Here is an 18,273-nt window from a genome sequence, read left to right on the forward strand (position 1 = left end):
TGCAACCTGAATCTGTGTGCATATAAACGAGACCATGGTTATGACCACATTCACTATTCAATAAAACTTTGCTTCATATAATCTTCAATCATGAATGGGTCAACCATTTTAGAAAACTCTGATACTAGTGTATTCTCACAAGGTTTCAAAATTAAATAGGTTTAACAATTGATGTCAAAATGCAATCCCCCAGGAACCTTGACTAGTGACACTCATACATAATAGCACAGAAAGCAGAGAAATAAATCGATAGTATTATTACAATAATTCAGAAATATCAAAAGAACAAAGCCAAGTGAATTTACATGGTTTATCATAAGTTTACGATTTACACAGCGTTCTTTTTGTTATGTACACAGAGTTCATAGTTCATATAATATTGAAAAAAGAAATCTGTACAGGCATTAGGCATTACATAAGTCTACTATTCTGCATCTTCTGCATGGGCCAATAGTACAGACTTAAAAAAGATACATTACATTGTAGCCAAAGAAGAGTTGCTGGATGTAAATTACTCGAGTCTTATTTAGCTTCTTCTTTATTTGCCCATCTAATAAAGTGAGATGTAAATAGCATGTCCAGCAAGCAATTTAGAGCTGAGGAATCTGAAGACAACACCCATTCTTTTCTTCAGGAACATTTGGAGCAATTCTGTTCTTCAGAAGCTTCCACATGAATGCTGTTCTTACAGGAACATGCATGTGCTAAATTCGGTTTTAAGGAACATAATGTGTGAATTCTGTTCTCGAGGAAGTCACAAAAGGCCAGATTTCTGGGTGTTCTCCAAGACCTCTTCATAGAGCCAGCTGTGGCTGAACTCCTCCGATTGCTCCATCAGCTGGAACAGGTGTTTGTACTCTTCCGGAAACAAGTGTCCAGTCAGGGTGTTCTCCAGAAGGCCCATCTTCTGCATGATCTTCAATCCACTGTCTGGACTCCAAGAACTGTATGGCAGGGGCAGGGAATGAGTGCCAAAGAACAGGAAGCACGCTCAAGCTCAACTTAGATTAAAGCAGGTACAACCAAGCGTGTCCAAGAGGAAGAGATGATCCTTTCTCCCTATTCCTTTACAGGTGACATAGTCTAGTAGACAGCTGTAACTAAGCACATCAAACTTAGCTCACTAGTTAAATTAAATTGGAAGTAAAATTAGCATGAGGGACTACAATCGGTTTGAATGCAATGAAAGTGTAAACCATGTGAAAGGCCAGTTATTGCTTAACATTGTATCCTTTCAGTTTTTAACACTGTATGAAGTCATTTCCAGTTTCAGTGAAAGTACAAGCATTTTTATGCATTAAAAAAAACCTTTTCTGTAATAAAACTACAGAACAAGTGTATGGGTGCACGAGTATTAAACTATTCTGATAGACTCATCATAACCCAAGGAAACTCTTCCCATGGCACCATGGACCATGGTGGTCACTACAGGGATGACTACTCACTTGAGCCTGTCCACCAGCAGGGCTTTCCTCTTGGCCATGCACTGCTTGACCATCATGATCAATGTGGCGCCGTTCGCAGGGGTGAGGTGAGCCGTGAACAGGCTCGGGCGAGGGGTCAGCCTCACCAGGCACAGGTGGTCGTTCGGGAGCTGTGTTTGGCGAGAGGAAAAAGGGCTGTCAATAAAGTAGGTTTTCTTTGCACTGAAAGCACTGGAGAAATGCGATTTAAGGGATAACACAGGATTACAACAAAAAATTAATTACTGAAGAAAATCCTGCATGTCATTGAAGAGTTCTATCAATAGTGTGGTTTGTGCTAGATGATGATCCCACTTTTCAGAACTGGAAAGCTAGTCAGCGAGTCAAATAGGGTATTATCTCAAGGGTATCAGTGGCAGAGGCTAAATGGGCTTTACAATTCAATTTTCTTTTCATGTACAAACCACACTTTTGCACTCAAATGCTTTATTTGTTGCTTTTTTAGCTGATAGGGAGAGCTACAGTATGTGTGGATTAAGTGGCCACTACTTGGTGACACTTTGTATTTCATGAGGAAAAACTTGATACACATCTATATATATATATATATATATAATTTCCATTTTTGACTTTTCCTTTAACACCTACAATACAATTTCTGCGCAGAGCAATTTAATGAAAAACAATGCTGAGATCTTTGGTCAGTTCACTGGCTTCTCCATTAAACACACATATATTTACAACTTAATCTAGCTCATGTTATTGAGCACACTATTTTGGCATTGGTACTACTGGAGAAGTACACACAAATAACTCAGTAGTCTGAACACATCAAACGGAACTCTAAACAGAAATAACCAGCATGCTAAATGACAGGCTACTCTTTGGTGTGTGCCTGCACTCAGTACAAATGCACTACTAGAACACACTGCTTACTCTGCTTTTCTGGATTGCCAATCCACCGTGTTTGGATACCGTCACAAAAGATGACCACGGCTCCTAACGATCAAAAACAATGCGTTAAAAATTCAGCTTGAAGATCAAAGGGCACAAAAACCACATTTCCAAAAACATGCATTTTCCACACGATTTTTTTCCAGAAAATGTCTCAGATAAGAATACGAAAAGCTCAAATACGGCTTACATATCCTATTAATTTTCAATGACATAGGGTAAATTTATAATTTGCAAGGGCTTATTTTGCAAGGTGAACATAAAAGATAAAATGTAGGATATAACTTTCAAAATATTTTGTGTGAACAAATGCACACACTTCGCCTGTGGCCTCAAACCTCAAAAAAGACTATAACAGAAATGTATTCGTTGACATTTTTACAGAGGGGTATAATGGTTGATGCCTACTTCTGCAGTTACCTGTGTGTGTGTGTGTGCGTGTGCACATTCATTAATTTATACTTGACTTTTTTTCTACCGTGACAATGTGAACAAGACTAGAGAAACTCTTCATGACTGTACATATGGTAATTAAGTTTCTTACAGGGATTTGGTGGAAAACATAGGATGATGAGGGTTTCAGTTCATTCATTTGAACTCACCTTGTGAAGCAGCTCAATATCGCAAGCCATCTGCCACAGCGTGCTTAAAGCCTGATAACTCTGAAATTCCCCTGGTCTGGATACGAGTTTCTAAATACGGAATTAGGACAAGACACAACTCAGGATCAACCAATATACTCTGAATTTACCAATATATTTAACATATGCTAATCATAAGGCATTTACCATTTTGCACAAGTTGTTTGATGAGGGGTTCAGGGATGCCAATGGGAGTCAGCAGATGATATTATATTATACTTTTGTAATTCTTCATTCTTATATAATTCACAATATAAATACGTTGATGACACAAAACAAGATGTAGACTATGAACATATCCAGTGGTTGTCCCAAATGTATTTCTTAAACTCTTCCTCAATTTCAAAAAAAGCCAAAGCTACTTTTCCCCTCAGTCGGCCTTGTATCTGGGTCATTTGAGATTCGACCCCTGAGAAACAACACAAACGCTCGCTATACTCTTGAATCGAATGTGCCCTGCGGCTCGACGCGGTAACCACGGTGACCTGCTGGGCCGGCTCACCGTGTACTCCTTCTCGCTGATGAACATGATGATCTCCACGCGGCCGTAGCGGAAGATGGAGAGGCGCTGGAACAGGGAGTAGACCAGCTTCCACAGCATGTTCCTCTCGTTCCTCTGGGAGAAGATCCCCACCACCTTCACCGGCACGTCTGGAGACGGAACGGACGGGCCGATTTTAAGGGTGTGGTGGAGGTGTGGTTTTGACGGACTCGCATACACTTACTATCGGTTTACTGTCTGGTTTGCTGATTCAAGACCCCCCCTCAAATGGAAGGGACTTACTAAGGGAATTATGTTGCTTTGAATACCATTGAATCATTATTGTCCCACTCTTGGACAATTTGTTTGACCACAGTTTAAATATTCAAAGCCAGTTTAAATACACATAGGCCAGTTTAAATGCACATAGGCCTAAACACAACATAATTGAGCATGCAACATACAGAGTGCCACGAGTAAGCACAACAATATAAAATTATCAATCAAAATATATCAAAACGTCAGAAAATAGCCTTAAAAAAATAAGTTTTAATGGTTTCTAACCGCAGCCTTATGCAGCCACAATTCTGATATAAACTGGTAGTAATGTGTGTAAACAAACACGCTGGGTTAACGTTATGGATAAAATGAATAGCAAGCTATTTCATGTTAGCTAAATAGCTGTTTCAGACAGAATCCCCTGAATTTTATGTTTTCACCCGTATCTACCAGTACAATTTTGTTCTTTCTTGTTCCTTGTTTGCAGCTTTGCGACTTTGTCAGCCTCACCTGCGGTCCAAGGCACCTCGGAGATGCCCAGGTCAGTGAAGAGCTTCTCAGAGTACATGGCGGGGGGCCTCATGGACCCGTGCCCGAGCGGGTCCAGCTTGAAGAAGTCGCAGTGCACCACCTCCAGCTGCCCGTCCAGACTGCTCTCCAGGGCCTTCAGAAAACAAGGGCACCAGAAGTGGGTAACACGGGGTGAGGTGGCCTTACAGACTCAGAATAACAAAGGCACAGGTAGTGGATAACATGGGGTGAGGTGGCTTTACGGATTCAGAATAACTTGACAGAGAGCTCTGTATTCTTGTACATAACCTAAGAAACGACAATGCTTAGCCAGCCCCTCGTTGGCTAGCTAACTTGAATAGACACTAATCTTACAGAACCCCTTAGAAATCTCTCTGGCATTCCCCTGACTAGTCATGGTGTAGGCTTCTCCTGTTGGGGCAGGACTTCCAAAGCAGCTTATAAATATATTAAATACGTTAGGTATATTATTCATTGGTAATAGTATAGTATAGTAGCCTATATTATTAGTATTTATTACCCATCTGGGTCTCTGCGGAAGCCTAAAAGGGAAACCTCTCCTTTCACCTATATGTCCCATGGTGGTGGTTATTCTTATTATGCTTGAAATGGTAAATGGACTGCATTTATATAGCGCTTTTATCCAAAGCGCTTTACAATTGATGCCTCTCATTCGCCAGAGCAGTTAGGGGTTAGGTGTCTTGCTCAAGGACACTTCGACACGCCCAGGGCAGGGTTTGAACCGGCAACCTTCCGACTGCCAGACAATCGCTAAATCATTAAAAGCATCTGATTAATCCTGCAGCCCTACTGAGCACTAACTATAAGGGGCCAGATTTGGATTTTTAATTTATATGATGTGCTGGGAACTTGGACTGTTGAGACTCTGTGTAGCGCTGTGAGATAAACAGGCTCACCTGCAGCTCAGGTAGGAAGGACTTTGCACTCTCTAGCGCCACCAGTCTCTGAGCTCCAGAGTTCAGCAGCGTCCGTGTTAGCACACCAGGGCCTGGATGGAGACAGAACATAAAGAGTCTCTACAAACACACACATATATACCTACAAATGCACACAAACACACACTCACACATGCACAAACAAACACACATGTACACACAAAGAAACAAACAACAAAAGCTGACTAATAAGCACAAATACACAAAATTATAGAAACAAACACACACACACACAACAAACATACATACACTAACAAACACACATACACACACACAAGAGAACAATAAAACAAGATTTTGACACATAAAACACACACTCAAGCCAGAAGCTCATATAATACCGGGGTTGCATTCGAAGATGACGGCCTTCCCATCCGCCAGGTCTCCTTCCAGGCGGTCGGCCACCAGCTGGGCGAGGGCTGGGTCCACGATGAAGCGGCGGAGGCTCTTGCAGGCCTGAGCCTTGCGGGTGTTCTCCTCCACTTCCCCGAGGTCCAGAAAGTCGTACCTGCAGAGCGGGCGGCACTGGCCCTTTAGGGAGGCGGCCACCGCGGACAGGTTCCTCTGGTTGAGCCCCAGGTCCGGAGACACGCGGTCCGCTTTGCACGACGGGACCTGAGTCTTCCGACTGGCCACGGAGAGCGGGTCCATGGCGTACGCCCGCGACTGGGTGAGGACGGGGACGGGCACGTTCGCCAGCAGGTACCTCGGTTGCGTGTGGCTACAGGCAGTCCTCACTGCCAGAACCAGGAGTCTGGAGCTGGAGGCGGACATCTTGGGCTGATGTCAGTACCTGTAAAGGTAAAACACCACTGATGTCTCCATGTCACAAATGAAGTTCTCCTTTAATTAAGATTTAGCGATGTGCCAGTTACCTTTCAGAAGTGTTCGCGAGGTTGCAACTCATACTCAATCCACATAATGGAAACACTCATATCAAACATAAAACTAAATAAATTAATAAGGGAACATAGACAATAAATATACATTGTATAGACATGGAGGTTTGATGTTCCTACAGTTTAAAACTCCAGTCACTCAAACTAATTCAATTTTTTCTGCTCGCTGGTGTATGCTGGTTGCCGTACAAAATAAAGCAAGTGCCCAGCTATGTGGAAACCCACCAAATTCTAGTTCAGTCATTACTGTCCAAGGAAGAAACACTGAGGTACCGTTTAGCCACTGCCAGAATGGATTTACACGAAGTACATTCCAGGCGTTCATAAAAGGGTTTAAGGAGTTCGGCTAAATACTGAAGAAAAAGATATGACCATGCGCTTATAACTGCTACGCATGTAGTATACGTGTCCTGACAACGGTTGAGAAAAATTTGACTCTCTGTACGTAATCGTTTTCCAGTCTATTTATTTGCTACCGAAAACACTGAGGTAAGGGGGAAAAGTCGAAAAGCTTCGCTAACGGTCTTGCGGATTAGATCCACATGCAGAAGTTGTATCGCTAGCTAACACAGAACATATTACTGCTAGCTTGCAAGTGACCAAACCTGTGTGGTGCCTATATAACTAAGTAAGCGAGCTAGATGGCTAGCTAACAGTTACATTTGAAATCCTAAAGTGCAAGAAAGCTGAATTTCAAAACTCATTACCTTTATCGTATTTCTTTGTGCTCTAATGTGATTCTGTAATCACATTCACAGATACTCCAAGAGGTACATCCCGACCTCCCTCGCAACGCGGTGACATTGAACAAGCATGTTGTTGACCGTCGTTGCTTTCGCAATACATCAGCGACGTCGGGGGACACCTCTGACGACATCACGTGATAGTTCGGAAATGGCCGAAAACTACCGATTACAACCACTAATCTTTATCATACAGAACAAACAGCCAGCAATTGCATTGTAGTAGACCTGGAAAAAAAAAACATTCTTGTCAAGTTTAAACTAATGTTAAAACAATAAATAAACCGTCATTGTGTAATTTGAGATGAACTACGTTCCCTTTAGAAAAACGTAACATTTAAAACAAAGCAGAAATAAAACTTTGTTTAGAACATCCTTTCTGTTTATATTGTAGGCCTAAATCCATTGCCCATTTATTTTAAACCTACAGTCAAACTTAAATTGACTAGTAGTCAACCTTTTTGGAACAGGAATTCTGTCAAGTGTGAGTATGAAGTCCAATTAAGGCTGTCTATACTATTTAGCTTAACAGTCAGGTTTCATTGTGATTTAATGGACGTTAATGGCAGGCTAGTGAACTGCCTATTTTTGGCAACATTCAAGATGCAATTCAGATACATTATTATGTCTGAAAGTTATCATTTTGAATAAAGTTAAAGATTAATTTTTTTATCAGTCTTTACATGAATATGTTTTTTCGGTTTTTCGGAGGACCCCCTGGCCATATGACTCTTTCATAAACCCCAGGGGTATCCCCAAATCCCTGTTTGTCAGACCCGAGGGGAGCTGCAGTGTCTCCACACTCAGACATTACTAATTTCAAGTCCCAGATTGTCATTTAATGGCTCACCTCCAAGCTTTCCTCAGGTCTTCATTTCTGACCTCATTTCCAACAGAAGTCATGGGCAAAGGTTTGTTTGGAATTCATCCTTAAATTTGACTGACAATTAAATGCAAGTGCTCATATTTTCTCTGTAAAGTTTGGTGAGTTCAGCACATACCAAACTCTGAATCCTGGATGTCCATGATTGTATTGAAATTTGTATTGATATGTATATGATGTCACTGCCCACTCATATGCAGGAGCTTGTTGTCACAAAAGACAACTTGGGGAAATCTGAGTAAGAGCATAATAGCTGAAGATATATTCCACCCATGGAAGCTTTTTGATGTTTTATTTAATTTATCCAAGCATATGCAAATCAAACATAAAGGTAAAGTGTAGCTACAACAATGAGGGGAAAAAAAATATTAACAAACAAACAAAAAAATGTTGCATGTTATTTCATTAGGAGTTCATGGGGTACAGTAGTTCATGATGACGATGAGGAATTAATATAGCCTACCCTTTCAGCGACATCGGCTTCTTTCGTAAATCATGGGATAACGTCAGAGATGTCCGCTTAGTCCCCGGCTTTACAGAGTCGCTTAATTTGAACGTTGTCGACGAAGTCTGATAGCCTTTCTGATTGGTCTTTACTTGTGTCGATATAAAGAGGCGGAACTTTTCTCTGTCATATGACAGTGCTAGCTGCTATGGCTGCGTCCACACCAGTCAGTCCATAACCATACAACTGCACGTGCGTGGTCCTGTCCTGTGTCGGTTTTTGAAATCAACTTGCATGCCATGGCACAAAAAGTGGAACGGTTCTGCAGTCCCGGGAAAGGGAATGGTTTACGCGCTGTTAGCTCGCTAAAAGCCGGAGAACTGTTGTTTTCAGCTGAGCCTTTTGCATGCACCGTTTCCAAGAGAGTAATTAAGTCTACATGTGAGAACTGCTTGTCAAGGTAAGACGGCTTGGTAGCTTTCTGGGTATCAGTCTTTATGTATTAATTAATTAATTTCGGCAATGTCTTTAAGACCACGATAGAACTGTTGCAATCTGGCGGGTGTTGCAGCTGTTTGTTTTTGGCGCCTTAGCCTCATTCAGTTTGAATAAGCCACTCCTGCACCCTGGAATTAGTTCTGAATTATTTGAAATTCTTAATCACACAGTGCCCCCAGACGTTATCATTTTAAGTTGCTTTACATTTTGAACATCTATACTTTATGGAATAAAGGAGTGTCGTTCCTTTCCCGTAAAAGATTCATGGCTTCCCACAATAATTCGTAAATTCAACTAAATTAAATAAATTAAACTAGCCTACCTTATTTAAGTTACTTACGTGCTACTACATCAAACAACGCCAGACCGTGGTAATTATGTTAGATTGTTTATCCGTGACTGTTGAGAAGGTAGCTATGCAAAATTGGATTTTTGTGGCATTTTACAGCGATGCCTCAATCAGTACCGGAGTACCCATGTTTGCTCAGATCACATCAAATGTCAGACAGCATTGGCAAGATCCTTGATTGATATCGTGGTGATTACGATGTTGCTATTTCGCTGTCATCTGTCCGTGTACTGCTACTGACATAGTTTACTCATGTACTATTAAAAAAAGTACATACAAAAAAGTAAAACCTTTGCGCAGCAGTGACCACCTTTTGTCGGTCCAAATTCTTACTTTTTTCTCTCCATCTTGGAATTCTCAACAGCTGCAACACTAGCCGCAACACCCGCCATCAATTAGGAAGAACGTAGACACTGATTAGCCCAAAGCACCCTTTGCCTCCACTATTCCCTTTTCCGCCACTATTTCCTTTTCCAATCCACCAGGGTCGCCCACCTATTGCTTCAGTGGCATTTCATGCTCAATTATTTCCGGCAGATTAGGCGCCCAATGTACCACTGTTCTCGTTACTGCATGATGAGGTGTGGTATACAAATTAAACCGTCATCCCAGAGGAATTTTATTTTAAAACCATTAGCCTATATACTTCTTGATAGTCTTCCGCACAGATGATATTTGAAGTAACTTGGCCCTGTGTGTAGAGGCATAGGCTACGTACAGTAGCCTACATTGGGGCAAACGTCTGGATATGCGTGTTATATTCAATAGTTATGTAATAGGCTTCAATATTTCAAATTCAATCTGTATTTCTGTTTTTATGTTTTTGTGCTGTGTTTGTTAAAAGTAGGCCTAAGTAATAATAGTAATGCATATAAATGTATGCTATGCGAGAGACGTAGGTCTGCATATGAATACATGCAAACACGCATACATTCTAGCTGAAAGAAACACATAGGCATGGATTCAGTCATTTTTCCTTTACCTTGAGTGACAAATACGTGGAAGTGTTTATATTTTTGAATTGAAGTGTTTTTTATGGGGTGTCGTGTTCACAACAGATCTAGTTATTGTTTGTATGTCGGTAGAGGATCTATAGGGCTAGCTTACATTAATTTAGAAATGTGGCATTGCAGGATAGCTACAACGTTAAACTTGGTTAAAATTCTGAAAGCGAAAGTAAGTGTGGGTATATTTTTATAAATGAGTTTCCTGCAAAGATTTTTACAATTGCCAAAACAATAGGTTCAGTTTGAGGCAGTTATTAGTTAGCAAGCGAGCAGGCCAGTGTAACTGCTCCGAGATTACCCTGAGTCCGAGGGGGGATTTGAACCCTTGCCTGTCTCCTGTCCTTTGATCCCATTGGCAAACATGTTACCCAGCCAGCTACTAGTGAAGTAGCCACCTGGCTGCAAATTTGAAAAGTTAAAAATGTATGGATTTCTGTATGTCTCCATTTTGCCCGTGTCTCTCTCTTTATTGGCTGATGTAGCTAAATGTCCAATGGTGTGCCATATTGTTTGTGGGCCTGGAGCATTTGTGATCATGTAATTGCCAGGAAAAAGGAGGAGGAAAAAGCAAAATCCCCTTAGTTTGGAGCTTTATTGTGTGGACGTGTGAAGCTGTGTGTGAATTCTGTCGCTTGGCATGAGGACAGAAGGTACAGAAATGAATGTTTTAAGTGCAGAGAGTCTGTGGTCATTGTGGATATTTCTGTAGACAACCCTGAAATGTGCCAGACTCTCAGTGCTGTATAGGCCTAACTTGCTGGGATTGCATACCTGTCATCCCAATTATGGCCACCGAGTGACAGTGTTGATCTCTTCTTTTTACAGGTCATGTAGAAAATAAGAAAGTAATGATTAATATTATACAGTCATGTTTAATTTTTCTGATGTTTTCCTCCACCATAGATGAATACGCTGCTAATATCTTATTTATAAGAAAACAAATATGTGTATTTGCATATATATCGGCACATGATGCATATGTCCAGGGAACCTGCTCAAGCCAACTTTAAAATGATTTAAAACGGCATTTGACTATGCCTTGTGTAAAACCACGAAAAAGGGACTAACTGGTAAAGCTGTAACGTGATACAAATCCTTTTTATTTTTGGAAAAACATTTTAGGATTTACGCCCAACAAGGTTAATGAAGAGGATGCGGTTGTATTTATAAATATTGGTCTTTGGAGGGCACTGTTGGTCTGCTATTCTTGTGTATTTGGTAAAATCACTACGGTTAAAAAAGGGCTTTAAAATCATTAACTATTCATTTGTGCTAAAATGTTCATTTTACGTGTGATTGTGTTACTGGTCATTTTGTCTTTTTCCTCCCTCAGTTCGGACGTGCAATACTAATATTTATTTTGGGGAGTTTACATGCCACAATTTAGTAATGCAGAACATGTTGGTGTATGTTGCACTGTGTTATTCACTTAGATGGCTCCCTTATCCTTGGCAATTAAGGCATGTAGGTCACTAATTATCCAGGTATATTGCAAGATGTATGCTACCAATTTGATGAACTAGCTTCCGAAAGGGTATATTTGCAGTACCTCATCTGGGACTTAAATCTGCTTCTTCCAAAATGGTGCCAAATTCCACTCTGTCCTCCATGGAGCATCATCACTTGCCTACAAGCAAGAGGTAAAATTTCCCAGAATCCCTTACAGAGTTTGAAAAGGCTGCTGGTCATGAATGAGATTTCTCGTTGTGCTATGGAAGTGCGCCGGCTGCCCCAGATTCGAGTCCCGTTTTATTGCGTTTCGTCCCTCTGGGGACACGGCTGTGGTCATTTCCCTGTTTCCCCAGTGTCAACGCTGTTGAGCTCCCGTGTCATTATGTCTCGCTGACCTGCTGTAAAAAAAACAGCAGCCTGAAAAACAGCGCACTCACGGACACACAAAATCGGTATGGGCATAGACCACTCAGCCATTTTGTGTGTCTGTGTGAGTGTGCTGTTTTTTTCCAGATGTATTTACCTTGTCAGGTTTTGTGCTATTGGTTAGAAAAAAAACTTGTGCAATATTATCTCAATTGAATTATCTCAGCTGTACAGTGATGTATGCGGTGCATTGCTGTAAGTGCTGTACTTCCAATATCTGCTGGTCTTTGATCTCGTTTGGGGAGTGCTTTGAATAGGCTACCTGTTACCTGCTGCCTCAAGTTCAGGTCCTCTTTATTGCATGAAAGGCATTGGATGTCTCTATCTAATCCCATCATTTATGTTTGGGCCTATTTGCTTAACTGAGATCTTATCAAATTTGGATACTACGCAAGTGAATGAAATTAGATATTAAGAAATAGTCTTGAAATAATGCAGAAATAGTCTTGAAATAATGCCCTAGTACTAATCAGTTTTGCCATAAAACAAGCAGCTTGATTAAAAGGATGCAATTTGAAATAAAGGAGTAAAGTGCAATAATTGGAAACTTGAGCTTCAAACGCTGCAGTGAATAGGAGCAATTTGAGATCTAAGGGGTTGGGAAGAGGTGGGTTTTTGCATGTTTTTGGTTTGAAATATTTTGGTCCCTTTTTAAATTTTCACCTCTGCTGATTTTGTTTCAGTTTATCATTCATTATAATCTACTGCTGAGCTTCTAAAGTAACACAGCCACAGTAAAGTTGCCCTGGGTTTTTGTCTTTGAAGACATGTTTGTTTCTTTATCACGGCTGTATTGTGTCTTCGTTGCAAGAGCTGTACGCTACCAATTTCGCCGATGTTTGTTTGTATCAAAACGAGCTCTCTCCACTATCATTTCAGCATCAATTAAAGCAAGGCTTCGCTTGTAATCAGACTTGTTTATATCTTTCATCTTTTGTTTTTTCTTTATTTTCTTTTTTGTTTTTCAGTTTGTCTCTTGCCCGGTTTTGTTTATGGCTGGTTTTTACGCCCCGGCTTTTGTTTTGTCTTCCACGCTTTGAAGATGCACTGGCACAATCTTGATGGGCAGTTCGAGGACATTTTTGCATGGAGAGGTTGCAAGTACAAACGCTGAATTGTCATGTTTATTCAGAATTGTCATCCCCAGACCTCTAATTGTGTCTTTCTCACACTTTCTCCTCTGAGGCTCCCTGTAACTCATTTATACTTATCTACAGGCCTCTGCTCATCATTGCAGTCATGCAGTCCTGGGGTCAAGTAAAGCTTGCTATAGGTGTATTCATTGAGAAGTAAAAAAATAAGTATTATTCAAATGCAACAAAAATTTTAGCAGTGTACTGTACAGGTTGGCAACATCATTGGCTTGAATACATTCAGTTTTTAATAGGCCTATTTTTAAATCCTTACTGTCCTGCGAAAATCCTCAGCAACTGAGAGGGGGCGGCTCCTATGTACCAACAATTACTTTTGTCCAGGGCTGTAACCGGATCAAAATCTTTACTGATGTCAGCAGAATCACTGGTCTCATCATAGATTACTGTTAGGCTCATGAAGACAGTATTTTTTTAGGTGTAAAAACATGGGTGAATTTGGTTAAATGCAGAAAATTCCTGCACATTGTTAATGGAAAAGATGATTTCTGAAGACTGGTGTCATCTCTTCATTGTAGCCCAATGAACTGATTACCTAGCTAGTTGCTGCAGCATTTGTAAGATGTCACGGCTGAGACAACGTCTTGAATAATTGGAGATGCAAAACATTATAAATGCCTGTTTTAGAAGTGTAATAACAATCCATAATGTATAGTAGTGTATGTGCATTACTTGCATGGTTATTGATCAATTCATTTTACTGTGAAAAATGTTTTGAAGTGGCTTTTCCAACGAGACAGAAGGGGAACGTGCACCACTGAACTTAATCTACATGCAATATATGGCACGTGAATTATCCGCTCACTCTGAAATGCAGAACTGTGAAGCAGATGCTTCAGGCGTTTTTGCCTTGCTAATTTTCTTTATTGTGTAATTATCACTTTAAACGGTGCGCAGAAATCTTAAGGGAAATTGTGTGTGTGTGCATGTGCTCCATAATATTTGGGACAAAGATGGACGAAGTACTAAACAAGTCTACTTTCATTTACATAACATTCATATGTCCCATACATTATGGTGCCCTGAAATGGGTACCATAATGTATTAAAAGCGCTGTAATTTCAACATGGTGAAACCAAAATGTTTAAAAATACACTAATAAAACTTTAACCACGCTTTAACCACATGTGAATTATTTGATTATAGCTCTAAAATTGTGGAGTACAGAGCCAAATTTAAGTTGTCCCAAACATTATGGAGCTCTCTCTCTTCCCCCCCCCTCTCTCTCTCTCTCTCTCTCTCTCTCTCTCACACACACACACACACACACACACACAGTGCAGTTCATAAGTATTTGGATTGGGACACAATTTAGTTTTTTTGGATATTATGTCACTGAAAGAACATAAATTTGAGAACTTGAATTAAGTAGGCTAGGTTTCAAATGCTGGTAGATTTGATTTGATTCAATTTGAATAAGTTCAGTGTTTTTCCATTTAAAAAATGGTTTCTTCCTTCTCATCAATAGACAGATGGTGAGGGCGTGGGCTAATTTTCAAGCTGCTGTAGCTGACTTTGTAATGAGTTTACTGTCTGGAGTTTTAATTCTCATTAATACTATCACTTTCTTTAACTTCCTCTCTCTCACTTTCTCTGTCTTTCTCTTCACAGTCTCAGTCTCTCTCGCTTCATTTAATCAGCTTCATCAGCATAGCATTAATACTTTGTAATGTGCCAGTTCTCCAGCTCAGGTTGAAATGGGAAACGATTAGCCTAGTTGGCCAGATTTACACATACCATTTTGACAGTACAGTACTCATTCATATGGGTCATCCCTTGTGAAGTTAACCTACAGATGTTTATAAATGAGCAAATTTGCTAGTTATAAATAGTTGAGAATATTGGACCTCAAAGGAAAATGGTCAAGATTGACCCAATTTATTAAATTTATGTTTGTCCTTTTGCATGCTTTGCTGAAAAAAATGGTTGGGGTTCAAATTTAATATTACAGATTCGTATCTGGTAAGAAAAGAACAGGCAGAATTTGACACGTGAAGAGTGCATTATCAGCGAAAATATGTTTTTTGGAGCTAGGTGACACTGCTCTATTTCGTGTTTTCGCTCCATTTTAAATGCCCATTCATATTTGTTGGCCTGCCCCTTCTGTAACGTCTCATCAGAAATCAACGGAGGACATGTAGATCCTTCTTCTCTGTTCAGAGTCTGAGTCTCATGCATTCATTGTTTGTGAGGATATAGTTCATGCCCTGCCTTGTGAGGCTGGCAGGCACAGTCACCTCTGGCACAGTCAGGATTCAATGCTGGGCACAGGGCACGTCTCCGCACTGGAACAATGATTTAGCAGTACGAGCCAATCAACCCCTGTGTATGATTTTGAATTGAATAGTTCTGGTTAACAACAGTTCCTTTGATTGCAGTTTGTCCTAGTTTGAATAACTATTGAATTAATTATACAATGGTTTTATAATAATAAATGAAAATGAATATCACATTCACCTTATTGCCTTTTGAACGCAGTCCCCAAATTGGGGACAATTGCTTGATTCATGCCTGCACTGAGGGTGTAAAAGCTTTGTTTATTTAATTTTTTTTTATTTCAGTATGCATAGTGAGCCACTGTAAGCCAATATATCAGTATGTGTGTGTTTTGTTTTTTTTTGGTCTTGCATCATAAATGTCTTTAAATGTCGTGAAATTACTCCACTAGCAGGATTTACCTGGCCATCTGCTTTCAACTGGTGAAATGGTAGTCGGCGGAACAAAAGAGAATCTAAAGAAGCAACATCTTACAAAACAAAAGAGATTGACACCCCATGGGTCTGGATCAGCTTCTGTTTTGAAATGTTCTGCATCCCTCCTTTACATCGTAAAATCAATTTTAGGATGCCAATTTAAAACTGCAATCTTTGAGGGATCTCTTTCCAGACCTGGAAAAATCTGCCCGGGTCATACATTTTGTGTCAACAAGGCAGACGCATCCACTCCCGAACCGGTAATTCCCAAACTGGTGTGCATTTATTAGAGTGTGGAATAGATGGGGAATGCAAATGTTTGCCTTCGAGCAGTCCTGTATCTGAATGAAAAGGGATGCAAACAAGATGACTTGCAGGCTACCTAACATTTTAACCTATTTAAACCACAGCTGCTTCAGTTAGTAGTCATAGGCAGAACATGTACTGTGCGTCGGCTGTCCCAAAGGTTTTGACCGACTTTCTCGCTACTAAGCCAATGATGTTATACTGCTAGATATCGTAATAAATAGCTAGTTGACCATACTTGTGTTTAGATAGTAGAAGGTGAGTGCAGATGCCTTGGTAAAGTTTAGACGTTGAGAGAGCAAGCAAAAAAATAGCCTGGCCAGCTATCAATCCATCTTTGAAGCTAAATTTAGAAACTCTTAGCCTTGGTCTTCAGAAGCTAGTTTTTTCTGATTGTATCAGTGACTAAAGTATTAAAAACAAACATAGAAAGCTCACTGACCGTATCTAATCTAATCTAAAGCTGCTTGTATGCAAGTTAAATTTTAAATCCGGTTGTTTTTGGATCATGGCATAATTAATCTCTTTAGTGGTACAGTATTTGACAAAAGAAGCCTCTTTCATCACCCTCTGTGGGCCTGCTACAGAAGTATGAATAAAGTTTCAAATTCTGCAGCATTTATTATTCTGAGGATTAACTTTATGATTACCTCCTCTCACATCCTGTCCACACCACCCACTGTTGTGAAATTCATGCCCGACAAAACTAACAAGTGTTAGGACATGTGGTTAATGTAGTGACAAGAAGGTTCAGGGTGAGGTATGTAAGAGATCCATACAATGAGGAAAGTTGTTTGTTACACCTTTCCAGAGTGGAGGGATTAATAAAATGCAAAAAATATTTAATTCGGCTGCAGTTTGCCTTAAAAAGAAACTATATTTCAGTACAAGAAATTCAGTGACTTTAGACTTTTTCATTTTTTCCCAAGCCTTCAAAAGTTCCCGAATGTTGAGGCAAACTGGCATGTTTTTAATTAAAAAAAAAAAAAACATTCCAGTTCATTAAATAATTCGTTTTTTAACATAAATTAAGCATATGGCATGACTGAGCATAAAAAAAGTTGATGTCGTTATTGTACTGTAAAACTAATGAAACAATTAATGATTGTTTTTGCTTTCTGAAGTAACTGATTTTTTACATTATAAATTTATTTTCAAGAAAAAAAAGAAATTGGTTTCACCGTAGTGGCAAGTCTGTGATTAGTGGTTGGTGGGAGGCTCGAACCATTGCTCCAAGCTCCATGCACAACCTTTCAACATCCTTGATATCATAGGGTTTGTGGCTATGGACTACAATTTTAAATTCAGAACACATAAGATAAAGTCCAGAGACTGAGGTAGCCATTGTTAAAAAACTGATTTTCTTGGCACACAACCATTTCTATGTCATTATAATTTATGATATTATAAATTATTGTTATTCCATGTATTTTATAGCTCTGTGTAATCACAAGAAAAAAAATGAGTTTGACATTCTTTCCTTGATTTAAATATTGATCATGACTGCACAGCATATACCTTTAACGCAGAAATGATTTAGGTCTATGTATTTAGATTAATATTAATAACCAGAGTAGTGAAGGTCAAGGGTCGGCTGGCGTAGATGAGGAATAGTAAAGCAAGGGGATCGAACGGGAGTTAGATTTATTGTTCCACTGACAGCCTCTGCATGCAAAAGTGGGTGTGGCCTGTCTGTCCAACAGTGTCTGCACTAAGCCATAGATTGTCTTCACCCTGATACATCTTGCAAATCATTGGCCTCAAAAATATCTGATTAGGCACAATTGATTGAATTTTTGCCGTGACTTTGAGGAAAGTTAGAGGTAAATATCAATCATTTTCATTTCCTGGTTGGCGTATGTTTTGGGGTATGAGGCACTTGGGCAACCAGATTCCATGGATGTACCTTTAAGACAGGCACTTAACTGCAATGGCTTCAATAAATCATTAATATGTATGAAACTAAAACAATCCTGTGATCAGAGGTGGCATGGAGAGAGAGAAAGTAAGAGGGAATAGCCTGCATCCTGTCAGTCGTAGTCACAATGTTCAAATGATGTTTATGTTCAAACAATAAATATAAATCTTTTCAAACAAACTACCACACAGCAGGAGTCGTGTCCAGCTGAAATCCTAGCTCTTGGTTCATTGTTGG

The 18,273-nt window shown here is 39.9% G+C and overlaps 2 protein-coding genes across 2 annotated transcripts in view; one reads left to right on the plus strand and one right to left on the minus strand.

The window, feature by feature from the left end:
• Positions 1–242: 242 nt before the first annotated feature.
• Positions 243–7,105, minus strand: tfb2m (transcription factor B2, mitochondrial). Its single transcript, XM_035423714.1, has 9 exons — positions 6,873–7,105; positions 5,608–6,059; positions 5,228–5,319; positions 4,290–4,443; positions 3,522–3,670; positions 2,981–3,070; positions 2,361–2,423; positions 1,446–1,594; positions 243–944 (listed from the first exon to the last, which is right to left on the minus strand). The coding sequence occupies exons 2-9, from the start codon at positions 6,038–6,040 to the stop codon at positions 755–757; spliced, it is 1,320 nt and encodes a 439-aa protein (XP_035279605.1). The 5' UTR covers positions 6,041–6,059; positions 6,873–7,105; the 3' UTR covers positions 243–754.
• A 1,313-nt stretch (positions 7,106–8,418) lies between these two features.
• The window catches only part of smyd3 (SET and MYND domain containing 3), a 194,080-nt gene continuing 184,225 nt past the window's right edge, over positions 8,419–18,273 (plus strand). The window contains exon 1 of the mRNA XM_035398656.1: positions 8,419–8,696. Within this exon, the coding sequence (XP_035254547.1) occupies positions 8,536–8,696 (161 nt within the window). The 5' untranslated portion in view covers positions 8,419–8,535. The remainder of the gene's footprint in view (positions 8,697–18,273) is intronic.

This window comes from Anguilla anguilla, chromosome 1, assembly GCF_013347855.1.
Source record: "Anguilla anguilla isolate fAngAng1 chromosome 1, fAngAng1.pri, whole genome shotgun sequence".
NCBI classification, from domain to species: Eukaryota; Metazoa; Chordata; class Actinopteri; order Anguilliformes; family Anguillidae; genus Anguilla; species Anguilla anguilla.

Bases quoted from the DNA above. Each gene is read 5' to 3' on its own strand.
- tfb2m (XM_035423714.1), bottom strand. From the start codon at position 6,040: ATGTCCGCCTCCAGCTCCAGACTCCTGGTTCTGGCAGTGAGGACTGCC. The intron at 4,444-5,227 runs GTGAGCCTGTTT...TGTTTTCTGAAG, and splicing joins CCTTCCTACCTGAGCTGCAG to GCCCTGGAGAGCAGTCTGGA. The intron at 3,671-4,289 runs GTGAGGCTGACA...TTCCGTCTCCAG, and splicing joins CGAGGTGCCTTGGACCGCAG to ACGTGCCGGTGAAGGTGGTG.